Source organism: Lynx rufus, unplaced genomic scaffold, assembly GCF_022079265.1.
Source record: "Lynx rufus isolate CCGP_SWC_20201006 ecotype Redwood Valley unplaced genomic scaffold, mLynRuf1.p SCAF_17, whole genome shotgun sequence".
NCBI lineage: Eukaryota > Metazoa > Chordata > Mammalia > Carnivora > Felidae > Lynx > Lynx rufus.
In genome coordinates, this window is record NW_025814831.1 from 27,051,598 (window position 1) to 27,076,572 (window position 24,975).

The window sequence follows — 24,975 nt, forward strand, 5'->3', positions numbered from 1 at the left end:
CTGGGTCTGGACCGGGGAAGGTACGCAGCCTCCTGAGGGGCCACAGAGAACCTCAGAGTAGGCGGAGCCTCTGGAAGAAAGCACCTGCCGTCTGGGGAGGGAAAACTTCCAGGTGGCACCTAGCCTGGGCCGGGGGACTCCTAGGCACTGAGCACCGGCCGCCCAGTCCACGAGGTGGGGGGGGGGGGGTGGGGGGGGTAGGAAATACGCTGATGTCTCTTGGTGGTTTGGTGGGAAAGGCGGGGCTTCCTCCACGGTCTCTAGTCTCAAGGGAGTCAGCCCTGGGCCCGGGCGTCAGCACTGCCCGTGGAGAAGGAAAAACATACCAGAGAAAAAGCCAGTCACAGGTGAGCCCACGCCCTGCCCTCCCATCCCTCTTCCCCGGCCCCGCTGCACCCAGGACTCTGCACGCAGCCGGGAGGCGAGAAGCCCCTTCCTCGGGGACTGCTCGTGGCCATGATACAGGGCTTGAAGGTCGAGGCTGGTGGCTGTGGAGGTCTCCGCGTCGGGTCGGTCGGTCTGTCCGCGGGTGGGAGTCGGTCCATGTGCCGGGCCATCAGACCTTGGCCTCCAGCATCTCCAGGAAGAGTTTGTGCATGGGCACCTTGCCCTGCAGTTTGATGCTGTAGAAGTGCTGCACGGCCTTGGCAGCCGTCTGCCGCAGCAGGGGCAGCGTCAGCAGCAGCTTGCCCGTCCTCCGCGGCTCCTCGTGGCGCTGGCTCAGCTCGTAGTCCTGCAGAGCCTCGTGCAGCAGGTCCTGGAGCTTCTGCACTGCCTCCAGATCCTCGATGTACATGGAATCTGTGGGCACAGGGCTCGCGTCAGCGGGTGTGGCCGGACGCCCCGGGGGATGGGCTCCACCCTGGGGCCCCTGGGCCTCTGCGGGGTGGCCTTCCAAATCCTCACTCTACAAAGGAGACTTGAGGCTCACAGAGCATAAGCGGCCAGCCCGAGGTCACGGAGGCCACTGACACAGCGGAGGCTTGGACCCCGGGAGCGATCTGTATCTAGGAAGGTCATCTCTCGAGAAACCACCAGGAGGTGGCGGCGGAGACCCTGAAGGACTTGAATGTGAGCCGACCCGTCACTGCCCTGGAGGTGCCAGGAGGATTCTGGAGCCAGCCTGGTGGGTTGGAATCCTGCGTCCGTCACTTGCCAAGCTGTGTGACTTTAGGCAAGTCATTTAACTTCTCTGTGCCCTGTTTTTCTCATTCGTTAAATGACATAACAGCCATACCTACCTCAAGAGGTGGAATGAGTTAATACAGGTCAAGGGCTGAAAACAGTTCCTGTCCCGAAGGAAATGCCCAGCCGGGGGCATCATCACCAGCTCATCTTCAAGGACATCACTAACCTGACAGAATGCCGGGTACGGAATCCACACACAGAGAAAGGGGCTGGGCTCTGCGTGGAGGTGCCCTGTGCTGGGGGACCGAGATGGCCTGGCCGGATGCATGGGGCACAGTGACGGAGGGTGCCGTGGGGAGCTCTCCAAAAATCCTGAGGAGGGCTTTGGATTCAGGCAGGCACTGGGGGTCCAAACGCAAGTTACCTAAATCCCAGCAGGGCAGGTGCTGACAGCTGGGTTACAGCGGGGTCGGGGCTGAAGCAAAGGCAACGTACTGGAACTCATTCCCCAGCCTCGGGGAAAACACCCAGCCTTCTTCAGACACTCCTTAAAGCCACCACACTGAACCGCAGTGTCTGATGCCTGCCAGAGGCGGGAAGTAAGGGTGCATCTGGGTCAAGTGAGCCGAAGGCTCTGGGGAGGCTGCCAGGAAGGCGGGGCGAGGCCCCAGAGTTCCTCAAGAGAGCAGGGCGATTCGTGCGCGTGCTGGGTTAGTTTAGGTACCAGACTGCCAAGGGCAGCTGTTCCAACTGGCTGACCCCAGTGACTCCTTCTGACCTCCTGGATCCACACTCAGCCCATGCCTCCAGGGTCCTGCCTTCTCTTGGGAGAAAAGCAGAATGAGGAAGGCGAGAGTCTCAAGTCCTAGATGCTGTGTTATTTGGGCCAAGTTAGGCTCTCTGAGACTGTTTCTTCATCTGTAAAATGGAGCAAATACCTCCTACCTCATAGGGTCGTGGTGAGGGTCAAAAGAGATAGCACATTACCAGGCACTTAGAAACCACCTAATAAACGTAATACCGTCATCACGGTGAGGACTCAGCCGGGGGGCAAGTGCCTTTAGTGCGCTGGGGCATTACTGGCCCCATACCCTCCACCTTGTTGGAGCAGCGAACACTCCTTCTCCACTTGGAAATGGAGCGTGGCTCCATTCCTACACTCTCAGCTGTTTCCAGAATGTGCACTCGAGATGCGCTGGTCCCTGTAAGGCTGGGACGTGGCCATCCAGACTCCCTGCCTCCCTCCCGCCAGCTTCCTCTCCCCATCCCCCCACCCTCCCCAAGGAGGCCAAAATTGGCAGCTGCCTTCGACCAAAAATGAAATAAAATAACATTGCAAGATTAATTTCTCTGCAATCCATCAGTGAGTCTGTATCGATGGCATTGATAAACTGTTAATTACAAAATCAATGGCTATGAATTTTTTCTGCTGTCAAGGAGCCTTGGAGATGGGACTCGGGGTGAAAGATGGCCGGCAGGCTCCCGAGGGGCTGTGGTTTGGGGGCCCCGGCCTGTCTCTGATGTGCGTCACTCTTCTGCCTGGAGCCAGCCCCCGAGCCCCATGTGAGTGGTCCCATCCCATGCCCTCAGCACCGTGGGCCACCACCAGGACCACTCCAGCCACCTCCTGGCACCTGTCTCTCCTCCAGCTAACACACCGTTTGGGGGATTTTCCTACCTTGTTGTACAACCTTTCATGGCTCCCTGGACCGACCCTGTTGCACCCCAATCCCTTCCTACCCCCTGCCTAGCCCTAGAGCCTCTGGTCTGACCCCAACCTACTTTTCTGGCCTTACTCATAGCAGGCCTAGGCTTTCCCCCATTTCCTGCCCACAGCTGACTGCTCGACTATGCAGCCAGGGCTGTGAGCATCACCAACTCCTCCTTCTCTGTTCTGAACTGCTTGGACCGGCACGTAAGCCACAGGATGGCCTGGGAGGTGCCACCGGGCCAGAAGCGCAGGTTCCTGGAACTTCGTCCCCCATGACATGACAGTGCGTACTCAGGCGAAGCTTGATCCAGCTGAATCTCCTGATGGGCTCGTGTCACTAAACCACTGTCAGTCCCCAGGTGCTGTGTGTGCATGTGTGCTTATGTGTGTGCCTGCGTGTGCACATCTGCATGTGTGTGCACGCGTGTGTGTCGTATTTGTGAACATGTGTATGAGTGCATGTGTCTGTATGCATGCATGTGTGTTCGTGTGTGTGTAACTGTATGTGCATGTATGTGTACCTAAGCCTGTGTGTATGTCTGTGTGTGCACGTGTGTCCATATGTGTATGTGTGCATGTGTGTGTGCATGTGTATGCATCTGTATTTGCACGCGCACGTATGTGTGCATGAGTGTATGCATGTGTGTGTGCATGTATGTGTGTGCACGTGTAGGTGTATTTGCATGCATGCCTGTCTTCACACGCACGTGTATGTCTCTGAGCCTGTGTGTGTGCACGCACGTGCCTGTGAGATCAGGACGAGAGCCGAGCTACGGAGCCATCTGAACGCCGTCACAGCCTGACGTTGAGGGGTGGCATAGACGTGACAGCGGCACCCCACCTCTTCACCCTCCTCCTCCCCGCATAGGCCAGCCCGAGCTCGAGGTCAGGGATGAAGTGTCAGGAGAGTCTAAAAGCAAAGACGTGCCCTCCAAGGCCCGGCAGCCTTGCGGGCCTCGCTGTCCCCACACTGTGTCCTCTGCGTTCACCGAGTCCCCTCCGCCCACACAGACCCCCAGCCTCCTGCAACGGCTGGCTGAGGTGCTTCCCTCTCAGTAGGTGGCACAGGCTCACGAGGGGTGGGGCCACTGTGTACAGTAGGGACCGGCGGGGGGGTGGAGGGGGGGCAGGGGCTGTCACTGCCCATTTGTCAAATCTATAGACCCACACAACACAAAGAGTAAAACCTGGATGGCAACCAGGGACTTTTGTTAATAATAATGTATCAATAGTGGCTCATTAATTGTAACAAATTGCCACACCAATACAAGATGTGAACGACAGAGGAACCCGTGTGGGGGTGGGGGATGAGAGTGGGATGGGTGCCTACACCGTAGTGCCACCTGCTCAGTCGTTCTGGAAATTGAAAACTACTTTTAAAAAACCCAACAGCCCCAGCATTCTCTAACAAAGAACACACTACCATTTTGGAATCTTAATACGTAAACGGTCTGGGCGCCTGGGTGGCTCAGCCGGTTAAGCGTCCGACTCTTGTTTTCGGCTGAGGTCATGAGCTCACAGTTCATGGGATTGAGCCCTGAGTCAGACAGACTCTGCGCGGACAGCACGGAGCCTGCTTGGGATTCTCTCTCTCTGCCCGTCCCCGCCCCCACTTGCCCACTTCTCTCTCTCAAAATAAATATTAAAAACAAATTTTTAAAAGATGTATAGGTTACGTATAGAAGCATGTAAAAGTTTAATCATTCTCGTGCGTTTGTTTATTAATAAAAGGGAGTTGCACTAAAGGAAATGCTTCCCTCTCTACACTAGATCAGGATCCCCAAGAGCAGAGCCCAAGACCAGGGTCTGGGTGCACAGATTTTCTGGAGGGTGTGCTCTCAGGAGAAAGGGAGGGAGGGAGGCAGGACAGGGTGAGGGTGGGAACAAGCAAGGTGAGGACGTGGCCTCCGCTTTGGCCTGATCCACTAGGGCTCTGATCTCGCCCTGCCAAGAGTCCACCCTTTTGTTCCCCTGTGTGGGTCGCCATTAGTTGATGGTGCCAAGGTGCCTGACTCTCCGGGCACGGCGGGTGAGGGCAGATCTTGGCCGAGGGGGCAGCTGTGAGCTATCAGCAGCACAACTCAACAGCTGGGGCAGGGGAGCACGAGCCCAGTAAAGGGGGGCTGAGCAGGGCAGCGGCAGCACCCCTGCATTCTCTTTGAAAACATTTGTTAGGGGGACCACGGTCTCGGTTCTCCAGGGACTGAGGTTTCCTGGGACACGGAACTTACTAAAAGCCGAACCGTATCCCTGCAAACCGGTCGCTTACCCTGTTTGTACTGTCTCCGCCTGGGAACCAGCTGTCCCTCTTCCCTGTGCGGATAACACTCTGTTTCCTCTAATATTAATAATAATGATAATAATTAATATTTATTGAACATTTGCTCTAGGCCAGGCACTGGTCTAAGTGCTGTATCTTCAGTCGGTCATTCAAGACCAAAGTGCTTGGAGAAGGTACTGGAATGTCCCCATTGTACACACAAGGACAGGGCTAAGGAAGGTTGCCAACCTGCCCAGGCCACACTGCTACTAAGTGTCAGAGCTAAAATTTGAACTTGGGTCCATGTGACCAGACTTGAGCAAGGCACACGCACTGCCCTGGGGAACCGTGTGTGCCTGCCTGACAGTCTCTCTTTAGGACAGGGAGCCTGATTTTCTCCTGCATTCTCCACCCCCTGCCTGGCACAGTACCCCGCATACGGTGGGTGCTCCCCAAGTGTGGACACAGATGACGGTCCAGCTCGCTCACCTGCATCACGAGCGCCCAGCCCCTGTCCCCAGAGATTCCAGCCAGGAGCTGCAAGGGGCTGAAGGAAGGGAGGCGAAGCCTCCTTTTTAAAGAGTTTTATTTTACTTTTATTTATTTTTTATTTTTGAGGGCGAGTGAGCGTGCACAAGCTGAGGAGGGGTAGAAGGAGAGGGAGAGAGAGAATCCCAAGCAGGCCCCCTGCCCAGTGCGGAGCCCGACACGGGGCTCGATCTCACGACCCTGAGATCATTGACCCGAGCCAAAATCAAGAGTGGGACGTGAAGCCCTCCTTCTTAACGACAGACCAGACCACTCAGCTGGGAAGGTTTTCTCTCTCGTGCCTGAGCGATCTGACTGGCAGATTCAAGGAGTGGCTACAAGCTGGGGGTTGATTTTGCAACGAGAGGGCCTTGGTTTGAGTCCTAGCTCTGACACCCTTTGACAGTGTGGCCCTGGGCAATTTTCTCCAAGCCTCAGTTCAGTCTATAAAATGGGGTAAAAATCATGAGCCCCTTGCTCACAGGGTTGTTAAGAATTAAGTAAGTTCACAGCTAATTTACTTAGCAGGTTCAACGCTTACTGTAAGCCCAGCGTGTTGTGAGTGTAGCATAACGATGTACAAATAAACCCCCTCCACTGTCTGGTGGGGGAGGGACTCTGCATTGTTCCCCTTTTACTGATAAAGAATAGGAGGCACAGAGGGAAGCGACTTGCCCAAGTAGCAGAAGCAGGATTTGACTCTCAGCGACTGCAGAGCCTCTGTCCTTAACCGGTGTGCTGGGCTAGATAGCAGAGGCTCAGTTCGTAGAATGCCCTGCAAATCAAGGGCTCAGGAAGCACCTATCGCGGGCCTTGGTCACCGCCCTTTTCTTTTAGCTCCAGGCCAACCCCTTGCACAACCGTTGGTGACAAGAACCTCGGGCATCTTCACGCCACCCTGCCTCTCACGGTGGCCCCGCTCACGAGCTCCGGGGCTGTGCCCCCCGGGGCCCAAGAAGACCTCCGGAAGGTCCCACCGTGGGGCCCGTGCCCGCCCTTACCTGAGTTGGCCAGAGCCAGGGCCTTGAGTGTCACAAACTCCTCCTTCTCCACCTTGAGCTTCTTGTACCTGCGCACCAGCTGCAGGATGGCCCGGTAGAGCTCCAGCAGCCCCGCGAGGCGGGAGTGTTCCTCATCCATGATGTAGTCCTCAGCATACACCAGCTTGTCCTCGTAGGGCAGCGAGCGGTACACGATGCCCAGGATGAGGATCTCCATCCAGGCGCTCTGCAGCAGGCTCATCTGGTCCCCGAGAGAGAGGTTCGAGAAGCCTGCGGGAAGAGGGGGCAAGGAGGGCAGCAGCAGTCAGGAGGGCTGGCTGGAGGAGGTGGTCCCGGGCCCCGATCCTGCCCCTCCCTCCGTACCTGTGAACTGCTCGTCCTTCCCTTGGCCAGTGAGTCAGACGGGGAATTCACGGAAAAGACTTATGTAATGAGAGCTCGGTCAATGTTGACAATTGTTATTATCACTCTTGTTGTTAGTTCTGTGCTATTTTCAAATGTCTGGAGAGGTTTTTTTTTTTGGTTAATTAAATGTGTTTGTAATTGAAGGGGTTTTTAAATTCATAATAGGATCAAAAGGCGGCAGTACTGGGTCCCCTTCCCTCTGGGGACTTTCCAGATCCCTCTCTCTGCTCAACCAGGGGACATTTTGGCGTTTTAACGTTGCAGAGTCTCAGCTGTGTGTGCCGACCCAGGGGCCCAACCGGGAGAGAGGACTCAGCTGTTCCCAGCCAGTGACCCCCTAGTGACCACAGCCCGGGCTGCTAAGAGCTCAAGAGCCCCCAGGGTCAGGGGGCACTTTCTCACAGAGCAGCCTCTCCTCCAGGGGTCAGACCCCTGCCGTCCTGGCCATCACTCTCCACCTAACGATGACCCTAGCCGTCCTGCATTCCGAGAGCTTAGAATCATGGGAGTTTCCCCCTCCCTGCTAGTAAGGAGGCTGACCCCAGCGCAAAAGGAGGTCGGGATGGGGATGGCTCCTGAATTATGACATGGTCTTGTCCAATGTGCTCGGGAGATTGCCTGGGCCTGAACCCTGACTCCCCATTTCCTAGCTGCAGGCTGACCGTGTGAAAGTTGTAACTGCCCCAAACCTCAGCATCCCCTTCTGTGAAATGGGTATAACTGTTAACACCTGCTTCAGACTCTCCACGAGGTCTGAATAAGACAACGATTATGGGACATACAACACATTCACTGAGCTCGTACTATTGCTATTAACGATGAGATGAAAAGTCTTCATGTGCAAAATGAGAAGTGTCTGGAATTGCTTTATACATGTACTTAACTCAGGCATGGAACAATGAACATCTTTTTTTTTTTTTTTTAAACTCTTGCCCATCGCGGGGCTCCAACTCACAAACTGTGAGATGATGACCTGAGCCAAAACCAAGAAGCAGATGCTTAACCAACGGAGCCAGGCATCCCGGAACAATTAACATTTTGATCTGAGAGGAGGGTAGAGAAGAAGGAGCGGGAGGAGGAGGAGGAGGAAGGAGAAGGGAGGGAGGGAAGAAGTTGATTTTCAAACTTCTCGGTCACTAAACACAAGGTGGTAACTTTGGTCAGAAATTCCAAGATTGGCTCCCACACAGACGCCGCCAGACTGACGGAAGGAAGGAAGAGTACCCACACAGCCATCTGTATGTACCATGCATCCCGGGCGGCCGGGTCTGAGTTTGCCCATGTGGGTCTCCGCTGCATTGGCGCCCTGGCACCTCACCCCGTGTGGGTGTGGCACTGCTGCAGGGGCTTCGAGGGTGAAGAGGTGGTTTTCAGACAGGCTCCCTCTGTTCCCTACACCGGCGGTGCCCGGCGAGCCTGACCGAGGGGTGATGCCCGTGGCTGTCGTTACTGTTTTTGTTGTTATTAGCACACTACTGGCATGACTCCCTTCTTCCTTCTGGGCACAGCTGGAGGCCCGGGGTGGTCCTGAGCTTCTCGACAGGCCCATCGCTCTGGGTTTCCGTGGAGTCTGTCCCACCCCTCACCTGCCGTCCCCCGAGTCTAAAACCCACGGTCCCTCTCCATTTTCCAACCAGTGCGCGAATGTTCAACCTTAGGGGGCACTCCTGGGGCTCCTGGCTCACCACCTGGCTGCTGGCACCCATCAAAAGAGCTGAGCGATGACACTGATGGACGGGGCAGGCCTGGATTGACATACCTCCTTGGGGAGAGGGGTCAGGTGTATGCGTGCTGTCTGGATCCCAGCGTGAGAGGGGGTGTGTGGCAGCCTGTGGTGGCAGGGAGAGCCGGGAGGTAATAAAAGGCAGATAGAACGGACATCCAATTTCCCTTATCGGGCCTCTGAGCGGGAGAGGGCTTGGGCGACATTAATTAACAGATCCCAATCAGCCAGCTCATGAGGGTGTGTGCACGCAGGGACGTGGGGGCTGCACTGGAAGCAGACAGACCGGGAGGGAAGATGTAGGAGGTGGACGGGGCAAAATTAACAGACAATTGCAAAAAGGGAGGTGAGGTAAGAGCGAGACTTCTGGAAACGGAAGAGAAGGGACCCCTGTGACGCCCATCACGAAGGTACCATCACCAGAGGCAGGTTAACAGCATCTTTGGTCTCTTCCTTCATCCAGCACCTCCTCACTGGGCACCTGCTAAATGCCAGGCCCTGTGGGCAGAACGGTGAGCTTCAACCAGAAGGGGTCCCTGAGTGCAAGCGCTCGCGGTCAGGAGGGAAAGGCATGCCCCGAGCACCGAGCTCTGCCGTGACCCTGAAATTGGGGCAGTGAGAAGAACAAGGGGGGTGGAGGGCTCTGAGAACTTGGCCCAAACAAGAACGTGCCGAAGGCTTTGCAGAAGGAGACTTGGGGCTGAACCCTGCAGGGTAGGAGGGGCTCTAAAGAGGGTGGCGAGGGCCCCACTGGCGAGCACACCCCAGGGTGCGGGAATGAGCTGCTGTCCCTCTCCCCACCCCCACTGCCAAGCGCCGGCTGGGACAAGGGAGATGCGCAGTGCATATTCCCAGCACAGAGCACAAGAAATGCCATTGGACCCTGACTCCTAGGTGACAAGAAAATGGGCCCAAAGAACTCGCTGAGACCCTCTCAGTCCTTCAGCCACGAGTTTGAATTTTGGCACCTTTTCCTATTGTGCAGAAGCCAGAGACACAGGCCTGCCCTCTGGGAGGAGGGGAGCAGGTGGTGGGAGAAAGGGGACAGCGCCTTTGAGAGTTTGGGCCACCATCTGAGGATAGACCTAGGCCTGTGTGCGGACCTCTCTGCAGTGGACTTGGCCCTCGGCCCCTGACCTCTCTCCTCCTTGAGTGGCTCCGAAAGGAGCTGGAAGGGGCTTTGAAAATCCAAATGTACTCTCCAAAGTGCTGAATGGTATACAGAGGCTGCTTCTCTTTGTGGGTAGGGGGGGAAATATGTGGTATGTCCTAATATTTTAAAAAGTTCAAATACTTTCTAGTACTTCAAAAAAAGACACACTAGAAGGAAGAACGAAATATAAAAACAGCTCTAGGAGGAAGGAGGGGAGGCGACAGGGCTGGAGGGGAAGGCTCTGTGTGCACATTTCTACCTAGTTTTGGTCTTTGAACCTGTCCATATTTAAGATGTCCCAAAATAAAACTAAATCCAGCATAAAACAAAAGGCATGCTTCCTTCAACCTGGAAATTCCACTGCTAGGAATTTCTCCCATAAAGAAAAGGATGCACAAATACACACAGATAAATGTGAAAGGGTGTTTTGTTCCATCAGTCTATAATGGCCTCAAGCAGGAAACAACCTAAATGTAACTAATGTGATTCGTGTAATTACTATATAAACATAATTATTAGCTAAACGAATGGCACGTTAGAAGCCACCAGAAAGAATGAGGTAGAACTATTTTTGTGGGTGTGGAAAGACACCCATGAATATAAGGAGGACTTAACTATTAAGGACACAGATGCCACGATCAGACCCTAGAATCCTAGCTCTGCTGACCACTGGCTGTGACGCTGGGTATGTCCACTTCTGTGTGCCTCAGTTTCCTCATCTGTAAAACGGGAATAATAATAACAACACTTCCCTAACGGGACTGTGTGGATTGAATGAGCTAACGTGCGGAGTACTCGGTACACTGCCTAGCACAAGGGAAGTGCTACCATGTTATAGAATTCAATGAAAAAAAGCAAGACGTAGAGCAGTTGTTCTAAATGGTCTCATGGTGGGGAGAGAACATACACACACACACGTACACACACAGTGGCTGTACGTGCACAGGAAATTCCCAGAAGGATGTTTAAGAAAGATGAGGGATTTGGAACTCCTAATTTCCAGCCCTCTGTCCCTGCCCGTCATCTTTGGTAAAAGCACATACTCTTTCTTTTATTTAAACCCAGACCAAGGGCTGAAGCACTCCTCCCTGTCCTTCGGCCAAGCACCCTCCACGTCTGCTTTTCTGTGCTGGGCTGGGTCTCCTCCTCCATCGAGCAATTAGCAATTCTAGGACAGGGTGGCTTCCGGGAGAGGCTGGTGTGGCCCAGGCCCCTGGGCGAGAGCACTGCCCGCTGGAGGTCCTGCCCTGCCCCAGCTGGCTGTCCCTGCCCGCCTCCCCTCCTGGGGCCCTGCTGCCCACCCCCACAAAGTTGCTTTATCTGCACCAACTGATCTGATAACAGTCAGGATCTTCCCAAGCCCCCATCCCCCAGTGGTTTGACAGCATGAGCTCCTAGAATTTAAGGAAAAAAAAAAAAAAAAAGAGCACATAATTTGTGGCAAGTGGAGTTCATAATCTGTTAATTTATTATCGTTTCTGTCGACCTGGAGGGCCATTAGCAGAGGTAATAAAGGGAGATGTAATTATAGGATCTGAGGCCACTCCAGACACAGCTGCTGTCACTCGGCAGCCCATATTTCATCGGCCGCTGGCATTCTTCTCTCCCCAGCGAGAGCCAGACGGTGGCTACCTGGGAGCAGGGCCTCTGAGGAGCCCTCCGTGAGGAGGCCTCTGGGGGGTCCCCCCCGCAGAGGTGTGCACGTGTCACCCTGGCCTGGGAGAGCTCCCCTGGCTGGCGGAGCCTCCAGGCCACCTGGGGTGACAGGACAATTCATCAAGCGATACCCACTGCCTCTTAAATGCTGCTGCCCCTTGCTCGAACCTGTCGCTCCCGGGGAACGAGGGGTGGGCGCTCTAAAGACTCGGGCTTATCCTCTGGGCAACCCAGGACTTGGAAAGTTCAACTCCAGGTAAAAGCCTGCATGTGTGCGGGGTAAGGCCACTGCAGACGACTGAAACAAAGGAATGGCTGCTATTCTGAGTGAGCCGCAATCAGCCCGAGCTCCCTAGGGAGCTCACCCGTGTGAAAGTGTCCTGTGTGTTCAAACATGTGAGTGAAAGCCGGGGGGGGGGGGGGGGGGAGGGGGGCCTGCTGAGAAATGAGTTTTGTGCTCAAACGATCCTTCCTACTGGCCAAGCGGGTCGCTCAGCGCCTGTGTACATATGTTAGCTTCTGGCCTGCAGCCTGAAAACCTGTGTTCGTGGCGCCCTGCTGCCCTTCTGGGCTTTTCCTCCATGGCCACTGCCCATCAGTCCTGAAGGCCTAGCTCAGCATCTGCCCTCTGCCCCCGCAGCCCATGGCATCCCTCTGTCCCGTGGTTCTCCTTGCTGCCTCCTAAGTGTGCAGGAGATGGGAAACAGGGTAGAGGTAAAGGGAAAAAGGCAGTGGGGTGGTAATATTGAAGCAAGTGTCATGGAGGTTCCTCATGGAGGTCTGGTCTATTTTTGTACGTTTAGAATTTCTCATGAGCAAGTATTTTGTTGGGGGCACCTGGGTGGCTCAGCCGCTGAAGAGTCCGACTTCGGCTCAGGTCATGATCTCACGGTTTGTGAGTTCAAGCCCCATGTCGGGCTCTGTGCTGACAGCTCAGAGCCTGGAGCCTGCTTCCGGTTCTGTGTCTCCCCCTCTCTCTGCCCCTCCCTGCCCTGCTCATATTCTGTCTCTGTCTCTCTCTCTCAAAAATAAATAAACGTTAAAAAAAATTCTTTTTAAGGAAAAAGTATTGGGGCGCCTGGTGGCTCTGTCAGTGAAGCGTCCAACTTCAGCTCAGGTCATGATCTCACTGTTCCGAGTTCGAGCCCCGCGTCGGGCTCTGTGCTGACAGCTCAGAGCCTGGAGCCTGTTTCAAATTCTGTGTCTCCCTCTCTATCTCTGCCCACCCCCCACTCGTGCTCCCTCTCTCTCTCTCTCACACACACACACACACTCACAAACATTAAAAAAAATTTAAAAAGGAGTATTTTACTAAAAACAAAATTATCCACCTTATTTATAAATGAGATCCTTGGGGCAGAAATTAATCTACTTCTTTGTATCAGCCACAACTCCTAGCAAGAGACCTTACTCAATAAATGCATGCAAAGACAAGTATGAGGTGCCCTCTGTATGCCAGGCTATGGACAGATACTGAGAGGTTAGCTCGTACTGAGTCATGAGACGTGGTCTCCCGTGCTTAAGGAAAGTGGGCTGGGCTCTGCTTCAGAGTGCTAACCTGAGCGGTCTTAAGGAACCTTCTGCTGTCCAGGAACCAGGATGGACAGGAGCTGACGTCAGTCCCAGGGTGGGACCCTGGCTTGCATCTACCCTGCTAAGAAAACTGGTCTCTTTCTGGCTCTCTCTCTCTCTCTCTCTCTCTCTCTCTCTCTAAAGGCCAGTGAGCAGGTCTTCAGGGGAGTTTTCTGTCTAATCTGAGATGGGATTAAGTCGATTAGTTTAAACATATCAGGCACTTGATATGTCATCGGCCCTAATATGAGGTTTACATGCAGTGGCAGGAGACGCTATTAATTAATTTTACCTTAAACACTAGAAGGTCAGGCCCAAATAATTCAGCATGCAAATTTATGCAAAATAGGCAAATTAGTGTTTCAGACAGACAAATGAGCCCCTGTGTTTATTTTATTTTTTAATCAAAAAGAATCCAGCTCTGGACAAGGGAAAAGGAAGATGTGAAAGGAAGCTTTTAATACTATTAGCAAAGACAATGACACAGTCACGGTCCCTGCCACTTATCAAGCACCCACTGTGTGCGGGGGCTGGGCTGGTGGCCCTGTACCATCTATTACGATTCCTAATTCACAGGCAAGGACACTGAAGCTCAGAAAAATGAGATCTTTTCACAAGGCCAGTAAGGACAGAACTTGGATCAGGGCTCGGGTCTGTCTGGATCCAAAGTCTGGGCCCCTAACAGCCACTCTGCTCGGCCCACCTCCCTCGTGGTCGGGCACAGATGGGAGATGGCGCTGGAGGGAGGGGAGACAGGAAAGAGGAACGGGTGCAAGGGAGACAGCGCCTCCTGGTTCTACGCCTCCCCTTAGAGGTGGCAGGAGAAGGAAGCGGTGACCTGGGGGACCGCCAGGCGCCACCCCTGAGCCATCGCTGGGATGCGATGGAAGAGGAGCGTGTGATGGCGGGGAGGGCAGGATGTGAGGGGCAGGGGGAGCTGTACCGGATTCGGCCCCGGGTCAGTGGAGCAATCCGGGCTGAGGTGTCTTACGCAGTGGCCTGACCCCACGTCTGTGCTGAATCAGCACAGGCCAGATTCAAAATTACTGAGTGTGTAATCCCGAGAGGCTGAGCTCCTTAGTAAGGGCGTCCAGCTCAGATCCCCGGTGAGGCCCTCCCCGAGTCGGAACGCCAGGGGCCATCTGCGCAAGGAATGCTACGCTTCCTGCCAGCTAAGTGATACCAGCATCAGCTCCCGAGCCCTCGTCCGCAGGAAGACTCCTTCATCTAGGTTGTGCACACACGCGTGTCTTCTATACAAACATTCTGACTCCCCCCAGTCAACTGCGGGCCTTGGCATCTAAAGTCTCAGACACCTTTGCTACACCACCGTGCGTGCTACATTCATTTTTCAGAGCCGGCGACACACACAAAGAGGACCTACAGACAGGAAGATAAACTGCCCCGTGTCACATCGCTAGTAAGAATCCGAGTCCGTGGTGGATGACTGCCAGAGGAAAACAGGATGTCCCCACCACACTATGAGACAAGCTGTAGAAACCTTACGAGGCACAAACTGCACAGGCTTTCGAAAGCTCCCCAACACGTGTGTAATGCAAAACACGTGGGTATCGGTGTCTACAAAAATAAAATTAAAAACCAGCTTCCACCGTCTGTCCAGACGGAGGATGCTGAAGGAAGGGTGTGGGCCACACGCAGCAAACAGCCGTATCCGGAGTCCATTATCACCTGAAACGTATTTATTACATGCACCTTCCACGCCACCTATTAAGAGATGGGCCTCCCGTAAGATCAGGCAAGTGGCAATAGTGAGCTGGCAGTGAACGTGAACATGGACCACACATCACACTCATCCTTGCATTTCATCCTCACGGCAAAGCCCACGAAGGAGGTACTGCTATTATTCTCTGTTCACAGAGGGGCCGGGTGACCTGCCCAGGGTGACACAGCTAGTGAGCCGCAGACCCAGATGTTGAATCCTTTGAATCCCAGACTGACTCCCCAGCCCATGTTCTTAACCACTCCAGTCCACCGGCCGCTAAAGGAAGCAAGAGACTCAAATTCTCTGCTGCATTTTCCCAGCACATTTCCAATAAGGTCTACAAGAAAACCCTTTGGCCTTGAAGGACTCAGAGAACTTACTCTTTGAATCTCACCTATTGTGAGAAGCAATCAGCAACCCTCGAGAGTGATCACTGATTCTGAAGAGCCCCCAGCAGTTCAGGAATGTTACTGGACCTCCCAACACCTGCTTACCTCCAATCCCACGAAGAGAAAAGGAGCCCAGAAGAAAACACGGCTCCTGGGTCCCGGGGCTCCCATGCATCAGAACCACGGTGGTGGGGACAGTGGCTGAGAGTCCCTGGCTATACCACCCCTGCCCGGTCCTACAGGACTCACCTGGGATGTGCTTGGCCCAGCCAATGATGACCACGAGCTCTCTGTCTGCCAGGTCACAGAGAGTGGTCAGGGCCTTGATGTCGCCCTCCGGCATGCCAGGGGGAGGCATGGCATAGAGCTTGTCCGGCTCGGCCACCAGCAGGTAGGAGACAATCTTGGTCACTGCCAACAACCAGAGGAGGAATGTGAACGTTGGGGGAGGAGGAGGGGCCGGGGTGGAGCCTGCAGTGGCTCGGAAAGAAAAGTTGGGTTCTGAGGAGTCTCTCCCCTCCCCCTCCCCTTCTCACTCCACAAACTTGCTGGCCATGTTGATTTGGGCTATTAAAAAATAGCCCTCCAAGGGAAGTTGCTGGTGACTTCTCTTGAGAGGAACCTGCTTTGAGTGGCAGGTGAGGGCGACACGTTCCGGATGCCGGGGCCCATGCCTTCTTAGGATCATGCTTCATTTGGAACCACATTCTGTAAATCCCACATGGAAAGGCCTTCCGAATGAAGCCTGAAGCACCCGACACCCAGCCGGCCACCAATGCCACCTCCCCAGGATCCACACTGTCTCTAGCCAGCAGCGGGAAGGTGGCATCTCCCCACGGGGGCCAGATGTCCCAGGTACCCATGCTGGCAGAAGGAGCATGGACTGCCCTGACACTCACATGGCTTTTTAGCGGGTGGAGAAATCTGTAAGCTCAGGTATGGGCTGCTCTCAGAGTCCAGCCGTCGCTTGTATTTCTGGCGGCCTCCACGCACTCGGTCAAGGCGCACACCTGTTGGGGAAGAAAGGGGCAAAGTGTCAGGCTGTTCACCATCAGGGGTGTTAGCACTAACTCTGGAATCGCAACACTGGCTTCGGCCCCCACGACTAGGTGGGTTTCCAGCTGCCCCATGGCCAGCTCAGCCAGGGAGTCCTGCAATCCTAAAACAACTAACGGTAATGACCCATCCCAGCTGCCCCGGGCCCGGCCCTGCCTCTGGATTCAGCATCCTCCTGACATCTATCCCGAGCAACCCTTTCTCCAAAGGGAAAGCACAACGTAAGCACTCCTCTAGACGTTAGGGAAGGAAGACTCGTTATTTTAGATCTGCTGTGAATCTAGGGAGGGTTGAGTTGGCTTGCAAGACGGGAAAGGACCTCTCTGCCACTGGCAGGCACCTCCAAAGAACAAGAACAAGAATGTTCAGCCTTTTCACGTAAGCAGCATCTGAATGGGTGTTCATTACAGATGTCAATTTCTGGGTCCCACTTTCAGAGACCGTAGGATGGAGTTCTACGGTCTGTCTTCTAGACTAAAGGGAGTGTGAGGACTGGTCCGGGCAGTGGTAGTACCCTCAGCAGCAGGGGCGTGGGTAGCCGTGGACCAGACTCTCCTGGATGGGGACGCAGGTGGTCCTGGCCACACCTGGAAAATGAACTCCTCAAAGTCTCCCAGCAGCAGGTGCAAAAGCAGGTGTGGCCACTCCACACTGACATCCCTTCCCAGGATGAGGCCCGATCCTACAGAGATCTGTTATTTCCCTGCGTCGATACGGCCTCCCAGGAACCCACCCCACCCTCAGCAACTGCAGTCTAGACAGACATGTTCGTACCATTTGACATCCCTCACCAGCATGCAGGGTGGACAGGACCTCAAATAGGTTCCTCATCCAAAGGCACACAAGCACAGACTGGACACCAACCTATGTGGCCTGCCCTGAAAAACGGGTGGGATCCAACAAATTAGCTCCAAAGTATGCACTATTACAGGAAACAGAGCGGCTCCCTTAAGCTTACCATGAAATGGGCCTTGGTTAAAATGCATAAAAACTGAGAGAAAGTGGGGCGCCTGGGTGGCTCAGTCGGTTAAGCCTCCGACTTTGGCTTAGGTCATGATCTCACAGCTCGTGGGTTCGAGCCCCACGTTGGACTCTGTGCTGACAGCTCAGAGCCTGGAGCCTGCTTCGGACTCTGTGTCTCCCTCTCTCTCTTCCCCTCCCCTGCTCACACTCTGTCTCTCTCTCTCAAAAATAAGTAAACATAAAAAAATTTTTTTTTAATAAAAAATAAAAGTAAAAAAGTAAGAGACAGAGTCCTGAGAGGAAGAGAGCTCAGTGGCCACCTTAGCCTCTGAGGTGACAGGTCAAGTTCAACTTCCTGTTCCTTTCCCCAAAGGTCAAAAGCATCACCCTCAGAGTCCTAGTAGTTGATCTTCAAGGCACTTTCTCGCTGCCACCTCCTCCTGCCTGTCCTCCTAGCTTGGCAGTGGCGGCAGCTCAGGCCCTTCCTGGGGAGAGGCCAGAAGGCAGCAATATGGGTGACCGAATGGAACGAGGATTTAGATCCCGTTCAGGCCAAGAGTGATTTGCTGGCTGTTTCTGAGGATGTACAGCTACTACGGTTAAGTCCCTGGGACGCGAGAGGAAGTTTCCGGGGCAATGAGAGCCATAGAAAGTGAAATCACTTTGTTTGCTGAATAAGAGGGACCAGCCTTTCAACTGCTAGTTGCCCTAAGGGAACTGGGGTGGGGAACTGGCATGGTACCGTGCCCAAGTGCTCCCAGTCAAGGGCTCAGACCTCCTCCTCCTTCAGGGCAGAGGGCAGGGAGGATGTTGTGAGCCACCAAGACAGATGGCCCAGGGGGACTCTATGTGGGGCCAGTCACTGCTCTGCATTTTCATCAGCGGCGTCCTTTTCACCCCACCCCCCCCCCCCCGGTCTGACATTCCTGTACTTGATGCTGAACATGGCTGCAGTAAACTTTTCTGGGGGGAGACGGTCTACCCAGCATCCCACCCCTGTTTCCCGCTTGAAGGTAATTCCCCTATTGTGGGTCATCTCGCAGTGGGGGGGCCTGTGCCCACTCCAAGTCTGGGTATCTAACTCGACCCTCTGGAGGCTGAAGCATGGGCTGGTGACTCAGGAACAGCTAACGGGAAGCTTTGATCAAATGGCACCAGAACGGAGTGGGGGGAGCTGCTCAGGGCTGCAGCGGTGGTCAGCAGCGGGGGTGTGGGCACCCTGGGCCACATTCTCCTGGCTACTGCATCTCTCGTGCCTAGGCTTTCTGGAGCTTCCCTTGGTCCTTGTCTGGCTTCTAAGTGTGGTCCTTGAGCCTCCTGAGAAGCTTCCAGTGAACTCCCCTGCCGCTTTGAGGGGCAGAGCGGATTGCAACTGACCACGCCTACAGTTGGGTTGCCTTGGACCAGACCCTGTGACAAGGAGAGTTTATCTGGAAGGTGAACCCAGGAAGAAAGCCAATCACGAGTGTGTTCCTGAGTAGGTGAGCAGGTTATTGCCGTTGCTAGCTGAGGCTCAGCCTCCCTGAAGACCCTGGGAGACAGGGCAGGACACTCCCCGGTTACCCTGCTGCAGATGAGGGCCTTGGGGCATCCAACCGCCCCTCCTGGCAGTCACCAGCCCTTCCCCGACCAGGGCTGGGTGGGCTGTGGGGCCCAAAGCAAGCCCTGGGCACAGCTGCGGTCACCAGGAGGCAGTTCAGTCAGCATGCATGTGACAGAGCGCGGAGTGAAGGCAGGTGGGACACCGGCCACTGCCCTCCTTCTCAAAGGGTGGTCCAGGCCAGGCATCATCCGGGAGCTTGTCTGAAATGCAAATATGTCAGGCTGCCCCCTAGGAACGGGAGTCAGCACTTCAACAAGGTGACTCGGAGGCACAACGGTGTTTGGAAAGGGCTGCAATATAGCATCCTACAGACCGGCAGTGGCCCGGACCTTGAAGGGGACAGAGGAGGCCCATCCGGTGCAGGAGCTAAACCCACATGCTGGTGGGGCTCTGGCTCCCAAACGCCACCCCTCCCTTCTGGCCCCCTCAGTGAGGGCAGAAGGAGCAGGCACACAAAGGCAGGAAGGATGGCTCCTCCTTTGAAGGTTTTGTGGGGAAAGTCCTGTTTTCCTGACACCCTCTAGTGATACAGCTACAAAGCAGCTCCCCCCCCCCCACCCCCCCCCCCCCCCCCCCCGCCTATAACACCGACACCGGACGTCGTGAGCCAAACCCTCCACCAGGCTCTGCTTTGTCTTAGAAAGCTGGTAAGACTAAAAGTGAGAATGCCCGACTTCATTCACACAGGATGAGGAGGGGGCCCATTTCCTGTGCACCTACTGTGTGCCGGGGTCAGACCAGAGTCCAGGATGAGCCCTTCCCCACTTCACTGACTTTTCTCTCCTGAGGCCAGTCTCACAAGCTCTCCCCTACACCCACCCCGGGTGGTGTAGCAGGAGTGGGAACGGCTCAACAAAACCCTGAAAGAGGCATGGGTCCCTTAGCAAGGCAAGGAGATGGGCAGTTGCCACTTTTGTCATAACCTCCATCTAGAATGTTCTTTGTCCTGATATAGGGCCTGGCCTGTAGTGGGTGTTCAAGAAAGTCTTGATGCATACAGGAACGGCTGGGCCTCCTTCCCTTGGGGGCTGGGTGCTTCTTCCAGACATCCAAGCTCCAACAGCACCACTACAACCAGGGGCTGCTCCCCGTCCCATTACAGGGTCTGTCATGGTGCCCAATGCCCAATGGATGCTTAGAAAGCCAGAGCTGGGGGCGCCTGGGTGGCTCAGTTGGTTGAGCATCTGACTTCAGCTCAGGTCATGATCTCACAGTTCATGGGTTCAAGCCCCACATCAGGCTCTGCCCTAACAGCGTAGAGACTGCTTCAGATCTTTTGTCTCCCTCTCTGTGCCCCCCCAACCCCCTCAAAAATTAACATTAAAAAAAAAAAGCTGGAGCTTTTACTATCACCATCATCATCACCATTATTATAACCATTTTTCCCTAACAAGTATATACAATTCTCTGGTAAATCACAGTAATAACAAACATGAGAACAGCCTAATTTGTGGAGGACTTTCTCTGTGTTGCCCTTTGTAATCTACAGCATATAAAGCAGTCACAATTATCCCCATTTTACAAACGAGAACAACCGAGGCTCGGGTGACTGAGTAATCTGCCCAGTAAAAGAGCCAGTACCTACGCTCTCTGCTACTCCAGGGTATAGCTCCCCTGGGCCCGGTGGGTGTAATCTCTCCTCTAAATTTTCTCCTTCAGATCTTCACAGCAGGATGGTCAATGGCTCCAATCAATACATGCATCAGTTATCAGCTTATTCTGTTTTCTTAAGAAAAGTAGACTTCTGGGTTCGATTATGCCTCAATTGATGTCTGGTATGAGCCAGGTTTGCATCCTGGCTTCCTGCCTGCTTTCCCAGATCTTCCCCCAGCCACAAGCCCATAAGCACTCCACCCCATGGGATCCCCTGGTCAAGGTCCCAGACCCGTCTCAACGGCCTTGGCCCAGTTGGCTCTCATAGCCTTGGTCTCGTTATCACCAGGTACGGGGAAGGAGGCAATGGTAATATCAACTCTGCTCACCGAATATGGCTCTTGTGACACCAGAATGACACAACAGCAGGGAAAGGCTTGGTAAGTTGGCAGTGGTTCAACAGGCCAAGGGAGGCCGTCACTGCCACTGCCCCACACGGCAGCATTCACTGCACTCTGTGTGCCACCTCGCACTTTTTTCCCTCTGTTCCTATCCGCTTTTCAGTTCAATGGGTTCCTAAGGGAAAGGGCCCAAGTCAGCTCCATTTTCACCCAGCCGGTGGTAGGCAGTCAAGTGTCTGAATGAAATGATGCACCAGTTCAAATGAAGCCCTGCAGGCTTAGGAAACAAAAGACTCTCAGGGTCTTATCCTTTTCCCAGCTTCCATCTGTTCCCCCCAGCCTCTAGAAATTCACTCCCTTAGGACAGCCCATTCCTCATCAAAGTTTCCCCTTGTATTGAGCTAAATTCTCTGTCTCTAGGTCACTTTCTACCTACCCTCCATCCCATACAATGAGACTACCCCCTTTCACAAGACAACCCCTCATGGACTTGAACATCCTTGGGCACCCTCTTTCTGTGGCCAAGCACTCCTTATTTTCTATATTCATACAGTGTTTTCAGGCCAATCACCTCCCTGCCTTCTACGCATTTGTCTTTATTGATGTGGTCTGCTCTGAACTGAGAATGGTCAGTTTCTTCAACACAGAGACAGGGGACAGAGGTCTGAATTCCTCTGCCCTCTGCCTAAACAGACGCTGGTCAACTGTGTTTGTACGTATTATCTGCCAATGTGTTTTTATACTTTATCTAGAGTACACTGCTCACAATTTTAGTAAATGAGATAATGGCATGGACTGGGTTCTCATCCTGAGCGCTGCAGCAAGATGCTGTACCATGAATCCTTTAAAAACAAATCACCAGATTCTAACGGTTGGGTCTGGCAGACATTATTAGTTGTCTACCCAACTAACTTTTCCTTCCCTCTCTTTCATGCTAACAGAACCTGGGTTTTGTTTATAGAAACATCCTACCCCTAGCACTATAGTCCTACCAATCCTGGTTCCTACTTTCCCAGTTTCTGTGGTAGCAAGTGCTGGTCATATGACCTGGTTCCAGCCAATGGGCTGTAAGGGGAAGTCCATGTTGGGGGCTTCCGGGAATGGTTTTGCTTTTCTGGTAGGAGAGACAGATATGTTTGGTGCAACTCTGTTGCCTTTCTCCTGCCCTGACCTGGAAGGTGAAGGTTAGAGCTGTGGCAGCCAAGTGAGGACGTCAAAGAACACCAAAAAAAAGACAGAAAGAGCCTGGGAAATGCCAGCAACTGCTGATCTCCAGAATCCCTGGTAGGTAGGGAAATCAATCTCCTTTATCGATGCTTAAGCTACTAGCAGTCAAGTTCTCCGTAACTTGCAGCAGAAAGCAGTTTTAACTAATAAAATGGACAATTACTTCTTAAATTAGGATGCTTAAGTCTTACAAACACCAAATGGGAAAAAAAAGAGAGAGAGAGAGAAAGAGAAGGCAACTTGAACTTGAAGAGTTGGCTTATTGTTTGTGTTCTCAGAGTTTTAGCAAACTATCTAAAAAAGTAGGCTCAGGGAGTATATTAAAATACTAATTAATTTATAATCGCTGTCTGGGATTATTAGATTCCATCATCTTATTGATACTTTCTGAATTTAAAGCATTCATAACACTTACACGTGAGCTATTCCAGATGTCTAAATACCGTAATGAATACACACCCTTTGTTGAACCACCGTTCAACACTGTTAATCCCTTAACACGTGCAGGCCAAAATTTAAGCATTCACAAATTTGGTAAGAATACAAAAAGATCAATAATCCCTGGAATCCTGTGCAGGATGTTCCTGTGCAGACTGAGTCCTGTAGTTGACCTCAGGACTAGACAGGGAGCCAACATGACAACACCCCTAAATCTTGTAGACAAGAATGTAAGGAGAAGGTCACATCTACCGAGCAGCCGTTACTTGGTGCTGCCCTCTGCTCTGAGCATTTCACGTAGGGACTGCAACAACCCTAGAGGGAGATTCTATTAGCCCGTTTTACAGATGGAGAAATTGAGGCGAAGCGAGGGTGAGTAACTTGCCAAGACCACACAGGTAGGAATGCAGTCTGACTTTGACCTCTGAGAACAGCTACAATTCCCACCTTCTCGTTCAGGCAATTCCTGCCAGATCTTTTCAGGCTGGCACTGTTAAAGGCTCCCCACTGTTGCTAGTCCTGGGGTCCATCACCACTTCTGACTGGTTCCCACGATCACACTCACCCCTCTGTAAATAGTGCCTTCGTTAAATCCTCTTTGGTGGCCTGTGAGGGGACATTGGCTCCTGCCCAGCCCTGACCAAGACAATGGGGAGGTGAGATGTGCTCAGTCACCCTTGCAAGGAACAGGGGGAAAGGGAGTGTGAACGGGAGAAGGAGCCAAGTCCATGCTGAGATGCTTCATCACAAGGCCTGAAAGCAAAGACCCAGAACCTTCCTGGCTGCAGCTTGCCGGGCATGCCTGGTGACTCTGTTTGGAGGGTAGCAACTGTATGGGGGTGCACAGAGGTCTGTGCCTCTAAAGCAGAAGAAAGAAGCCCTCGCCTCAGGGTCAGACCTGGATGGAATCCCTGATTCTACCCCCCCAGTACCTGAATGACCTGGAACAAGTTTCTTCACCCTTCTGGGCCTCAGTTTCTACACCTGTACTAAAATAACAGTGTGGCACCTCATAGGATTGTCGTTCAGGATTGAATGAGTTAATACACGTACAGCACCGAAGGTGGTGCCTGGGTGGCTCGTCGGTTAAGTGACTGACTTTGGCTCAAGTCATGATCTCCCTGTTCATAAGTTTGAGCCCCGCCTCAGACTTGCTGTCAACACAGAGACCCCTTCACGCCCTCTGTTCCCCTCTCTGTCTGCCCCTCCCCTGCTCATGCTCTCTCTCCCGCTCTCTCAAAAGTAAATAAACATTAAAAAAAAAAAGTTTAACTAAAAAACTAAAAATAAAATAATAAAGCACTTAAGATATTGTAAATGGCACCTAGTAAGTGACCATTAAGTGTCAGTTAATATTGCTATTATTAAAAATACTTTGCCCTTGAAACTGTTCCCTGTCGTGACTGTATCAATATCAACATCCTGGCTGTGATACCACACCAGTTTTCCAAGCTGCTACCACTGGGAGAAACGGTATTACTTCTGACAACTACATGTGAATCTACAATTATCTCAAAAATAAAAAGATTAATTAAAAAAAGTTTTTAGCTGCTTGCGGAGATACGAAATGGTGCAGCTGTTGTAGAGAACAGCTGGGCAGTTCCTCCAAAAGTTAAACTGAATTATCAGCCGTGTCTTATGATCCAGCAACTTCATTCCTAGGTATATCCCCAAAAGAACTGAAATCAGGAAACTCTAACAGGTTATTTGTATTTCAGTGCTCATGGCAGTAATACTCACAGCAGCCAAAAGGTGGAAGCAACCCAACAATCTATCGACAGACGAATGGATAAGCAAAATGTGGGGTCAAACATATAAGGGAATATTACTCAGTCGTAATAAAAAGGAATGAACTCTCGACACCTGCTACAGGATGGAGGAAACCTGAATACATTACACTAAGTGAAGGAAGCCAGACACAAAAGGAGAGATGTTGTAGGATTCCACTTATAAGAAATATCTAGAATAGACAGAGAGCCAATTGGAGGTTACCAGGGCCTGGGGGGGGGGCAGTGGTGAAGAGACTGGGGGTTACCGTTTAATGAGTACAGGGTTTTCTGATTGGGATGATGAAGAAGTCTGGGAAATGGAATCGCTGTGAATGTGCTTAGTGCCACTGAATTGTGTACTTAAAAATGGTCTTCGAAACGGCAATGCACTTTAATAAGCAGTGAATTGTATCTCAACTAAGTTATTAAAATTTTGTAAAATACTTCTCCCTTCTCAGGTGAGTAGAATTAAGTAACGTAAAATGCGTGAAAGTAACAAAGTGCTTGGTACACAGTAGGAGCTTCATAATTTCTTTCCTTTCTTCTGCCTATGGAAGGTGGTAGGGTCTGGCAGGAACCGACTGCCTTCTTGGAAAGAGAGAGAAACACACCCCCTTAGTTATAACAGCATGAATCAGGTTCGTTAAACAAAACCCTTAAGGAACTTAAGGAACCC

General features: G+C 52.8%; 1 protein-coding gene across 3 annotated transcripts in view; it reads right to left on the minus strand.

Moving 5' to 3' along the window:
* Positions 1–556: 556 nt before the first annotated feature.
* The window catches only part of ESRRB (estrogen related receptor beta), a 109,199-nt gene continuing 84,780 nt past the window's right edge, over positions 557–24,975 (minus strand). For 2 of the 3 annotated variants that reach the window (XM_047079903.1, XM_047079904.1), the window contains 4 exons: positions 16,149–16,259; positions 15,499–15,660; positions 6,629–6,898; positions 557–801 (listed from right to left, as the gene is read on the minus strand). In XM_047079903.1, coding sequence (XP_046935859.1) covers positions 557–801; positions 6,629–6,898; positions 15,499–15,660; positions 16,149–16,259 — 788 coding nt within the window. Of the gene's footprint in view, positions 802–6,628; positions 6,899–15,498; positions 15,661–16,127; positions 16,260–24,975 lie in introns of all 3 variants that reach the window. The other variant, XM_047079905.1, reaches the window with a different exon arrangement.